Consider the following 12,789-nt stretch of genomic DNA (forward strand, 5'->3'; position numbering starts at 1 on the left):
TGTGCCCCTCTGTGTATCTGTGAGTCGTCGTCTCCCCTCCTTGTGTTTTATTCCATGTTTTCCCCTGCACCGTTATGTCTGTACTCTCCCCGTGCTCTCTCTCTCTCCTCCTGTCTGCACCTCTGTGTACTTCCTGTTTTACTTTGACATTCTTTCATCAGTGTTTTACTCATGCCGTGTCTCGTTATGATTATCAGTGTCACCTGTGTTCCCCGTGTGCTCCTACTTCCCTCGTTAACCCTCTGTGTATTTATGTCCACGTCTCCCTCAGTTCAGTGTCGCGTTCTCCTTCATTCATGGCTGTGTGTTTCTCTGTGTACTAGTGTATAGTTTCCCACTTTAGTTTGTATGGTTTTGCTCTCTAGCAATAAAGCTGTGAATTTTGAGTTCCATCCTGCCTCCGTGAGTTTCCGATTGGGTCCTCATCTTGCCTGCACACAGCCGCATTATGACAATGCATGTATTTTATATGAGATTTCTAGCTTATTTTACCATCAATCATCACACCAAGAAGGTTATTTTCATGGAATCTTTCAGGGTCCACACCATCTACAGTATCTGTACGTTTCCAGTCTTGTGAGTTTCTTTTACAATTCCAAAAGAATTAAGATAATTGTAGTTTTACTGATACCGATTATCTGTCATTATCATTAACTGTTTATGTATTTCATAACCAAAAACCTAGTGGTGTGCTGTTTATGCAATCCCATGTGTTCTCCTGGCAGCCAAATTAATTCATTATTGAGAATTAAAAAACAGAAATCTCTTGGTAAAGTAGCTAGTCTAGTAAATTTCAGCTTCAGCCTGACTCCTGTAGTTGCTGAACTTTGCCTTTGTTGGGCAGTTTAGCTTCATGTTTGTCTATGAACTCCAACACCGTAACTGTGCTTGCAGACTCTCGCTCCATTATAACATCTAATTTAATGGAAGCTTGAAAATAATATTCATGCTCATGGTGAATGTGGAAGAACCGGCATCTGCATGATGCTTTTATCTTAAATCTGGTTAATATACCATATTTTTAAAAATGAACACATACGTGTATCTGGAAAATAAATGCTTTATAGATATCTAAAATATAGACGTCTATATAGCGACTAGCAAAAAGAGTAGAATACCCACACTACGATACAAAGCATGTGCTCCTAGCTCAGAATAAATAGCCTGAAGGATCCTCACAAAGCCACATTTCAAACAAGTAGATGTGATTATGCAACCTCTGTTTTTGCCATTTACAGTGTCCCCATTAAATATGAACATTAGCTAAAATAAACAGATAATCTCCCACTCTCTTTCTGCATGTGTGCATGCCTTGAGTTGAGTTTTTCTTAGAAGGCAGAAAAACACTAAACCTCTTCTCTGCTGTCTGTAATTTCCAGAGACCGAAAGACTTTTCTCGTTAAAGGGCTTTGAATGACAAACAGCCCACACGCACTAATCTGTCAGGGAGTCTTTTATTCAGGATTAACAAAACTGTAAAAGAGCAAATCACTGCTGGTAATTCACCCGTTACAAAACACTGTGGAAGCAGCAACAGCAATGCGGAGAAGCAGGGTGGAATTACTGGAATACAGCAGGCGACTGTTTGTCTTGAACAGTGTGAATCTGTTTAAATGTAGAAAGTGCGAAGATGAGGCTGCATATGCAAGCTAAACTACCAATGTCTCTTTGATGAACAAAATGATGAAACCAAGAACATTTAGTATTAATGCTTTAGTGCAAAAGTAAAAGCTGCCTTCTGTTTAAGGGCAATAGACTGATTGTCTACAGTAAAGGTCATCTGATTTACATTTATGGGCTTTTAGCTCATTGCTGCTCACCAAGTAAATATTTTTTTGTAGCGTTTTTTCTGTCTAAAGCAAAAAAAAAAAAAAAAGGAGAAAAAATACTTATTGGAAGCTTTTTAATCAGCCACATTTTAAGGGGTCTACAATAGTTGTGATGCCCCCCAGAGATAGTGACTGCTGACTTAAACCAGGAAACATATAATTTATTAGGGATCAAGTACTTTATTTTAGGCAGAACATCATTTTAATTATGGCAACTCTTCCATAAGGGATATAGGTAAAGTTTTCCAGCTTGTGAGTTCATCTTCTACCGTAGAGGAGTGATGGAGGTGTTCTGAAATTTACAATTCAGAGGCAGTACTGTGGATTTACTCAAGCTGATTGAGTAGTCTGATGTGGTGAGAACTTATCATGTGATTATCTTCTGAAGAGAGGTTTGTGAGTTCCAAAGGAAAAGTAGTACATTGTCAGCATATAGGCTTACCTGTATTTACAGTTGCTTTAATATCTAAGTCAAAGTGGACAGCCCTGTCTGGTTCCCCTCTTTGGGACAAAAGATCACTGGTCCTAACACATGCCTTTGGCGAGCCGTATAGATAGACGTCTGTGAAGTTTGGCAGTCATCCAGGTCATCGTAGTTTAGGGAGCTTGGAAAAAAAAAAGGTCCTTTCCAAGCTCCTTAGACGGATGATAGATGGATGGATAGATAGATAGATAGATAGATAGATAGATAGATAGATACTTTATTGATCCCACAAGGGGAATTGTTGCAGCAGCATGATGAAGTGTAAAAATAGTGCAGTCTACAATAAACAACAAGTAAACAACACAGTTTAAATAAAAGTGCCACAAAGGCCTGGTAAGGGCTTTATACTATGAGATAAGCAGCTTCTAATGATTTAACTAATACTACAGTTTTTTATTCATAAATGTTTTTTTTGAAAACAGTAAAATGTTATTTTAAATCTTGGTTTTTGAGTAATGATGTATTAAATCTCCAGGTTATTCATATATTTGTATATAAGGAACCCCGTTAGCTTCCACAATAGCGGTTGCTAGTCTTCCTGGGGCCCAAGCCATCAAGTATAATCTAATAAAACATTACACAATAAAGTACATGCAAATATATCCACATAATTAGCTCTTATATCCACAGTGAGGTTTTACAATTGTAAAAAATATAAGCATGTAAATATCAATAACATTGAGGCGCAGTACACAAGAATGAAAAACAGGTCACAACATTGGCTTCTTACAATATTTACAATAATTAAAAACTGTGTAAATAAGCTTTTAATTTGTTTTTAAAATTAGTAATAGCAGCTAGTTCTCTAATTGCATAAGGCAGTTTGTTCCACTTAAAAGATGCTCTGAATATAACAGAGTTTTTCAAAAAATTACTTTTGGCTCGAGGAATTACTAAATTGTAGTTTGTTAAAAATCAAAGTAATAAAATCAAAGTTTTACTGGAAGCCAGAAAAGTTTATTATGCATTTGATCGATGCTGGTATAGTATGAACATCTCAACACTAATTTGGCCGCCTTATTCTGGACTAACTGAAGTCTGTTAAGGTCTGTCCTATTAGCTAATTGAACCAGATAATTGAACAATACTCCAAATTAGATAATACTAGTGCATTAATAACGTCTTTCATGATTGAAGAAGTGATGTAGAAAGAGTCTTGATGCATTCTCAATCATCCAGGAAATTAAATCTCCAAAAGTTGAATCTGTTCATCTGGACGTAGCGTTTTGTGGGAGAAACGTTTCGTCACTCATCCAAGTGACTTCTTCAGTCTCAGCTGACTGCAGGTTTCCCCAAACCTTATAAACAGGGAGGACAGGGAGGAACGCTGGTTTGAGCGCGGAGTCAAGGAGGCCATTTACGTGAAGAGAGAAAGACCATCTCTGAATCGAGGAGGGGGCCTAAGGGTACATCTTTCGCCATCTTACAACGCTGTGATTGCAGCCATTCCCCAATTCTCTGTGAATGGTACTCATGGCCATTGATCAGTGTTCTTTGATCAGTGGGTTTTGGTCAGTGATTGTTGATCAATGGTCATGGGAATTTGCATAATTATGATTAAGGAACTGACCTCACAGCCCATTGTTGCTTCAGTGGGCTGGTTTCAGTCATTATGCAAATGTACTGTTTATAAGGTTTGGGGAAACCTGCAGTCAGCTGAGACTGAAGAAGTCACTTGGATGAGTGACGAAACGTTTCTCCCACAAAACGCTACGTCCAGATGAACAGATTCAACTTTTGGAGATGTAGAAAGAGTATTTCCTAGCCATAGATATGCCCTGTTCCATTTCCTAGTTGCTGTTCTGATTCTTTTCTTTGACAGATAGACACCAGTGCATGATTTCTGATAGTGACAGGATGAATCTGAGTATCTGTGATAACCCTCGTAATTGAGCCACTAACTAAAAACTAGTCTAAGCTAGAATGTGAGTGGTGCGCTGGTGGAAAGAAGGTGTAACCCTGAGAGTGAGGTGACGTGAACACCAAGCATAGCAGAAACAACAGACACTCATGCATCGTTTAAGAACGTCTGTTCGTGCCAGTTCCTTTGACTCACAGCTGTATTGAGCCTGTACAGTTAACTTTTGGATTCAATACCATATTGAAGTCTCCTCCTGTTATAGGTGTGAGTCCATAATAGTTTATTCTGTATTTTAGCTGATAATATTAGCTTCCTTATCAAGGAATAAGGATATAAGTCCTTAAATCATCCTTTTATCATAAGCCATGTGGTCAACTGTGTCCAAACTAGACCTTAATGAAACTGTAATGGTCCATCACATGTTTATTAGTGCATGAATGATTGGCACTGCAAACTATATTCAGATCAGTTCAATTCAATTGTATTCAGTCATCTCAAAGTCACTATTTACTGCTTAATCTTATTTTCTCTGGGTCGCATAGACAGCAGACTCAGCAGCCCAGACCTCCCTCTCCCAACCACCTCCTGCAGCTCTTCTGGGAGGATCCTGAGGCATTCCCAAGTCCAGAGACCTAATCGCTCTAAAGTGTTCTAGAAGTGCCCCCGGGTTGCATTGCAGTTGGATATGCATGAAACTTGTCACCTAGGAGGCATCCAGGAGGCATCCCTATTAGATGTGTAAACCACCTCAACAGGCAGCTTGTTATGTGGAGGAGTACTCAGAGTACTCAGAGTCCTGAATGACCGAGCCCAATGCACTGCATTTCTACTCAGTCTTATTTGTATGGTCACTGCACACAGTTCTTTATGGTCATTAATATTAGAAAACAAAATGAAAAAAACAACAGATTTAATAAGTTACTGAAATGGTCACAAGCAAGACAGGACTAAAGACAAGTTTTTTTTTTAAATAAACCTTTGTTTTTATTAGTCTTATGCATTAAATTTCCAAAAAGGATGTTTCCGTTCCATAGATGACAGTTTTACAGTGATCGGGCTCCACGTAAGAGTATATGACATGCAATTAAAGGAAAAAAACAACAACATAAGAACTCATATTTTACATTCTTAACCTCTGCCCCCTGAAATGAGTCATTATTCAACCTGAATTAAAAATAAAGACCCTCTCGTTTAGACTTTTGGAGATTTTTTTAAAAAGGTTTTTCTTCACTTCCTTACAAATTTTCTTATCAGCAGTTTCCGGTGATCATCACGCCATTCTCTCCCCAGATGGAGTCTGCTTCTCAGACAGTAAAGACAGCATGAGTGGTGACCAGAACAAGGTCACATAATCAATAACCTGGCGAATATCACTCGAGCCCTTCTAATGTAGCATTCAGAAGGCTGGCAGGCAGGTAAAGTAAACTGTCATGGAAAGTAGATGCCATAGCAGTTGCCAGTATAACATTTCAACTTATCCTAGTGCAAATGCCAAAAAAGTCAGGAATGTATTTCTGTTCACAGTTACAGCTAATGAGAGTTCACCAGTCACAAGTAAACTCGGTGACTAAGTATTAAGTACAGCACATTCACTTTCATTTCTACAGTCACTGGCAGGATTCAGCAGGGCAGTTCATATGCATAAGCTTATGTGAAAATGTTACAAACAAGACAAATGTTATGACATCTTTCACAAAGTCCAGCCTCGGAGTTGATTGAACAATAAAGTTTAGGTTAATTCTAAGATATTCTCTCCATCTCTATCATTCATTACACTTAATAAAGTTATATTTAGGATGTAAACATCTATGGCATGTCTTTTGGACTCTGCCGGTATGGATTCTTTGTGCTGTCATTTTCTAATAGTCACGAGAAATCACCAAACCCAATGAACATTTTTTTTGTCCTTTTTTGGGGGGTGTAGGGGTGGTGGACTGTGGTTTTGAATGGCAGTTCCAAGCCTATTATGTATATCTAATGTTTCTGGGCTCCTGACAACAGAATTTGATAATCCAGGTTTTCAGACGCAGTCTCCGATAAAAATGGTCCCATCTTTCTGAGTTAAGATGTTTCAGAGAAATATCAGCCAGGACTTGATGGACTTTTTAAAGCATTTGAGACCTTTCATGTATAATTTTCATTGCTCTCATTCACCTACATTTATTTCTATTTTACCATAACTTTTTAAGTACTCCCTGTAAAACAATCACTCTGGATTATTCTGTGTATAATAAAGAAAAAAAAACCTCCTCGCTTTTACACTTTCATCTATGAAACCAAGGATTTTGTTAAACTGAACAGCTCCACAAACACGTGTATATCATGCAACCAGAATGAGTTCAAACAGCAGCACATCACGCACGGACACGCACAGGTGCGACAGATGAGTTACCGCTTACCTGACGTAAAGATGACATGGCAATAGCCCTTTTCAAAGGCAATTCACATGCTGTGATGCCTCGAAACGAGTCCCGCTGAGAGACTATTTTACATACAGAGGATGTATGGCTGTAGTTTCCATGAAGGGCCAGTAACCAAAGCCATGTCCATAATTCTACCCGCTATGGTGGGGGGCTTACTCTGTTCTCGCAGAGGTGCACGTGGCCTGGCTTTGGGTGATGTGGGAATCATTTTTTAATGTAAATAATCAAAACTATCAAGATGATGTTCCTCATGCCACCTAACTGAAGCCCACTGCACTACCAACCATCCTCTAGAATGATCCCCAGTCCAAGATTTTCTTTTGATGTCATTGCAATTCCACATAAATTTATCTCAGGACTGATTTCTTCAAGCTGAGGTCAAAGATTTTTTTTTCACTCTTGCTGGCACAAGTTTAAATGACTTAACCAGGCAAATGATTTGCCCTACTTTGTGTTTTCTGGAAAACACCAGCTGAATGCATGACCCACAGTAGTAGAAGATATGCCACACATGCACGTGCCAATTTGAATACAAAGATTTTTATTTGTCCTGTAAGCTTGATTTGTAGTAATATGACAGTGGCATTTTTGGCATGCCTAAACACGTCCCCAGTTACGGGCTGACAAAGAGGAGAACACGCACACGTATCTGACAAATCCAGTGTATTTGCAGGACAGCTGTCCAGCCAATGAACAGCTGGGAATAAACTCTGAACTTCATCCCACTTAAACATGTTATGGCATGGCTGTGTAATGGGCTGTGAAAGTTTAGTTTTAGAGCAGTTTTTAAATAGGAGACTCAAAGAATCCTATTTTATACATAAATGTTGTTTCAATGCCCCTGTGGTACATTTTCTTAAAATAAAATACAGTTTTTATTTTTTGTGTGTTTTTCTTTGACCACGTCTTTACTGACAGCTAATAATCTCCAACACTCTCCAGTTCAATCTCTCTGGATACAATGCACAGATTCTGTTGCCTGGAGACTCCTACAGAAACAGGGAGTTGTGTATTTTTTCATATTTCGGTTCATTTGGTGTATCCTCTACCAAACATTGCATGCTCAACATCTGAAAGGAATGTGTTAAGTATTCTTCTTTTTAGACATGGCACAAAAATAGCTCAGAGACACACTTACACGGTATAAACCAGGACTATATGGATCAACAACATGATCTCACATCACAGACACATAGAAAGACGCACACATATAAACACACACACACTTACAGTACACGTGTTGCACACTGAGACAGAACAATGGCTTTTTTTCTACATACATTTTCTTTGTCTACATGTTTAAAGATACAAGAATGGTAAGGATTTACAAACAAATTTCAACTATCCCTTTTTTTCGCTTTTTCTTCTTTTCTTTTTTTTTACAGGAAACAAACATGAGACATGTAACTTGAAATATTCTCTTTATATAATTTTTATTGCAATCTAAACAGTATGGCTTTGTCTAGTGAAAATTCCTATCTGAGCTAGAAAAATAATAATAATAAAAAAAACTGAAAAAGGTGTTTTATGGTGTTTATGCCAACTTTATCAATGGTCCTAATAATCCCTAAAGTTGTTCTAAGTCACAGACTCATGGAACAATGTACCGTCCGTACATTGTTCCATCACTAACCACTGAAACGTCATTGGGTCTTTTAAGAATAACCAACATGCTTTGTTTTATTGATTAATGTCCACATAGTAAATAGATTTTGTTTTCATTTACAGTACACCTATTTGAACATGACAAATCACTATGATATTAGTTGGATTAAGAGATGCAGGATGCAGAATATTAGCAGGCTCTTTAGGCAGTGAGACGCAACAACTCACAGACCAGTTATCCCAGGCTCAGTCTACGGTAACATTACCTATTAATTATGGAATACCTTTGAGGAAGAAACAGAGCATCAGTTTTAGCTTAGCGGCGGTCCCTGGGACGCATGCACGCGCTGAACGAGCTTGCTGTGTGTCTTCTGCAGGCCTGGCACGTATGATTGAAAATAAAAGTTACACATGCACGTCTTTGTTTGTGATGAAAGAAATAAGGTCTTACCAGCATTTCTTTGGTCTGGATGTCGATGAGTGACAGTCAAGGTAAATTTGTACATTAAAAGATGAAGGAAAAGGTTAGCTCAGGTGGGATGTGAAGTCAATTTCAATTTCAGCACGTTAATGAAAGTGTGAAAAACACCAATAAGTTAATCAAGTGCTTAGTAACCAAATCAACCCGTTGCTAGTGGAGATGAAAGCATGTACCAGCAACCCCCAGTATCCCATTGGTCAATGCTCTGATTGTCTATGGCGCCCACACCACCTAAATGATGACAACTTGGTCTGATGATGGCACTGAGCTAAAAGTCAGCCTGTAGAGCTTAAACGAGGAAAAAGTGATTGTTAGCTTATGATGAATGAAAATTCACACGTTGACATAAGTTTTTAAAATGTTTAAGCTGTAAAGTTTCTCTTCTGTCAAAACGTAGTGGCAGTCTAATCAGCTGACCAGATTAGAAAAGCTCTTGTAAAACTAGAGGTGGAAGCAGAAGGGATCTCTTTTTTTGTCCTATTTTTCGCAGACCGTGGGGTTTTTTTTTTTGGAAGCTTTTGATCTTAAAAGGAATTACAAATCATATTTTAATGTTTTGCAATTATTCTGGCATTTCCACAAGTTTTGATGCTTTGAACACTGGCACCATCATCAACCATATATGCCTACTAGAAATCCTAATATCAAATACGTTATTCCAAAATTGTCCAGTCTTGTATCTTTGAACAAGTGCCTACATGCTACCAACAGCGTTGACTCAAAATGAAACCCTCATTTACAATTCCTCTGCTAGAGGAGATGATATGAAGGCACGTGTCCTAAATAACTCAAATGTTGATTTCTTGTACTATAAAGGTCTACACGAGGTTTGTAAAAGTCGAAAACACCCATTGATTTAAACAGAACATGCTCCATCAACTGGAAAACGCGGTGGAAGTGCCATTTAAACACAAAAGTAAGCGGACACGAATCCACTGTCGTCCAATACTGTTCTCCACGATGGCCATGCTCCGTCTGTTATTAATGGGTGTGAACAAGAGCAAAACAACTCAGGTGTAAGAAATGTGAAAGGTTTTACAACTACTGCAGTAAAGAAAAGAGGAAGAATGACCCGGTCATCAAAGAGTAGAAAAAGCAAAGTAAAGGTTCTCTACAAAGGCAGTGTGTAGCCTCTAACAGTTTGACAAGGACCCCCCCCCCCCCCCCCCCAATTCATTGTGATCCCAAGAACCTCAACATGCCCCGAATCTACACTCAAACCCCAACAAATAATTTCCTCAGTCTCTTTTCAATTAACCCAAAGAACCCCTCCTCCCTCTGCCCCGCAGCCTCACCCAGGCCAGACCGGACCCTGATTTTAGGGTTCATTTGATTTGTTTTGTGTTTTTTAGTTTTACTTCTTGAACATGTCCTGTAGAGGTCCAGGCAGAAACTTGAGGACGGTGTCAAGGATGCTCTCTTCGTCTTCCTCATCATCATCTCCGCAGCCTCGCGGGATCGCTTTCTTCGGGCGTGTCAGCGATCCCTCGCAGGCTTGCTCCATAGCCGCTTTTTCCTCCGCCTCCTTCTCTTCCTTCTTTTTTAACCCATACTGGATGAAGGAGGAACACCGGTGACGTGCAGGGAAAAAATAAAGGGTAATTAAATGACGAGTGAAACCCACCTCTGTAATCAGACCTAAAATGACATGCAGCGTCAGTGCCAGTCTGGGGTGTAACATGTTACAAAGTAATGCGCTACTGTAATCACATTACGTTTTTCAGGAACGCAGTAAAGTAACACGTAGCGATACAAAATTTCTTCTTTTCTTTCCAGTCTTCCCAGTTTAGGTTTTTGTTTAGCGTTGAATTGGTTTTGCCTTTTGTTTCGTACTTTTTATATCAGCCACAATAAACAGCTCACTTTTGGTTAAGAATCAAGTTTTCATTTTGCGTGTCTGCGTTTGGGTCCTCCTCCTCTGTCCAAGCAGTTGGAAGCTGACTGTGACAGAAAGAAAAGTATCAAACATGTCTGTGTTTCTAAAGTGGAATCATCTCTTTGAACTTTTCTTTGTGTTGCTGTGTTCACATTTAAACTCTAACACAAAAATTGCATGTGCGTCCTCGTTAGGCTCGGGTGTGTTGGCGTGCTGGACTGTAGCCTCAGGTTTATATTGTTAGCTGGTAACTAAGTAATTTCTGTGTGTTGCAGGTCAAGTAGCGTACAGTAGTGTAGTAGTTTCTCCAGCTTGTGCATTACTTTTGAGAAAAGTAACAAGTAATGTGTAACGACCCCAACACTAACCTTGTCCCTGATGGTCTGCCGTACTTTTTCCCTCTCTGCCTCCATGCGGGCGTGTTTTGCCTTCCTCTCCTCCTCCTGCTGCCTCAGTGCCTCCTGTCGCTCCTCCTCCTTCTTGGCTGCATCCGGGTCCTTCTCCTCCTCCCCGCCTAACATCTTACCCATGTCTTTGGTGGCCCCTGGACAGAAAACATAGAAATACTGTAAGTTCCTTCATCGTTATTATTTTTTTTAAATCCAGATGTTAAATGTTTCCAAAACCGAACAAATAAGAAAAATAAAAATAAGTTGCAGCAATAATTTCACTTAAGAAGAAGTCTAATAATACATTTGTGGCTGCTATGTTGCAGACCGATTCAAAAGATAACATGTACCTGACACCTGCTTCTGTCATAGTCATCATCATCATCATCATCATCATCATAGTTTATTTACATAGCACTTTAAAAACACACAAGGCTGACCAAAGTGCTGAACAATAGAAATATAAGAGATACAGTAAGAATAATAAATATGATAAAATAATAAATATAGTAAAAACAATACTTTTTTTTTTTAGTCAACTATTAAAATACTGTGTGTTTGCATTTCTGAGGATTAGGTGGTGAACAGGTTCACCCAGGAGCGTCAAGGTCCGTTGGAAACAAGACGGAAGAAGAACAGCCAGCTGGAAGAGCTTCAAAGAAACACTGAGACAGAGGAAGACACATTCTTCCATCTGCTGTGGCCATCTGTTATCTCTACCTGTACCTCCGCATTCTGCTACTAAACATAATTCAGACTGAACGTAAGTTTTCAAAGTTTCCGGGCACAGCGTGTGGTGAAAAAATGAGACTTTATTATTATGAAGGATATAGACTTTGGGCCTTTTTATACTTACAAATGAAAATATTGGTCAATTAGAAAAAAATCTGAATGAAATCAAATTAAATATTTAACATCATTTATCAAACAAAAATGCTAACAACCTCTGATTACAAAATACAGTACAGGGTCGGAACCCTGCATGCTTTTCATTAAAAGTCTAAGGTTAACACTTACAATAGTAGAGCGGTGTTATCGGTGAGGGTTACAGTCAGATACGATAAATTCTCAGAAATCTAAAAAACTAAAGCAAGCTGAGAAGTTCTCAGAGCAGTAAACAAATTTTTTTCTGAAAACGTTGATTCATTCAGATTCATTCATTGGCATTTTCTGTGTTACAAATACATTTTTCGGTTTATATCATAAAGAGATTAAAACTTAAACCACTGAAGGAAGTCTTTAATCTGCCTCCTCCATATTCTTGGATATGTTTCCCAGCATCTGCTCCTGGAACACACTCACTCTTACTTACATTTGTCACTGGAGTTGCCTTTCAGATGTGAAAGCCACTCCCTCCGGCCTATCGATATTGCTGTTGTTACCGCCGTCTGATCGATAGTAAATACAGGACCACCTGAGAGTGTACGAATTATGGATTGTCCAGCAGAGAGAAAACTTCATCTGAGTATCGATCTGCCTCTCAGGGACTGGTGAGAGGACAGTCTGGCTGGCAGCCTGGTTTTCCAGCCTAGTGCCTTTCTTAAGCCTCACAAGCTGAATATGTCTTACTGCTCAGGCTGCTCAGGTTGATCATTGGAGCATAGTCTTCTTGGGGTCCTCGATATGTTCATAAATACAAATACAATCTACAAGGTCTGTAAGTGGCCTGTTTGGAAGCAGATGGGGTCATTAAATATTGATTTTATCCATCATCATCAATTACAAACTCTATAAACTATCACAGATATATTGCAGTTATTTATTGTTATATTGCAGTAAAAACCCGAGTTAGTACCTCTCTCGCACAAGAGTCTAAAGAGACCAATTCTGAGTAAATTACT

At 38.9% G+C, this 12,789-nt stretch overlaps 1 protein-coding gene across 3 annotated transcripts in view; it reads right to left on the reverse strand.

The window, feature by feature from the left end:
• Positions 1–9,874: 9,874 nt before the first annotated feature.
• cplx2b (complexin 2b) overlaps positions 9,875–12,789 on the reverse strand; it is a 47,225-nt gene continuing 44,310 nt past the window's right edge. For all 3 annotated transcript variants that reach the window (XM_063484902.1, XM_063484895.1, XM_063484909.1), the window contains exons 3-4: positions 10,928–11,103; positions 9,875–10,235 (exon numbers count right to left, since the gene is read on the reverse strand). In XM_063484902.1, the coding sequence (XP_063340972.1) occupies positions 10,038–10,235; positions 10,928–11,103 (374 nt within the window). In that variant the 3' untranslated portion in view covers positions 9,875–10,037. The remainder of the gene's footprint in view (positions 10,236–10,927; positions 11,104–12,789) is intronic.

The sequence above is a fragment of the Pelmatolapia mariae genome, linkage group LG2, assembly GCF_036321145.2.
Source record: "Pelmatolapia mariae isolate MD_Pm_ZW linkage group LG2, Pm_UMD_F_2, whole genome shotgun sequence".
NCBI lineage: Eukaryota > Metazoa > Chordata > Actinopteri > Cichliformes > Cichlidae > Pelmatolapia > Pelmatolapia mariae.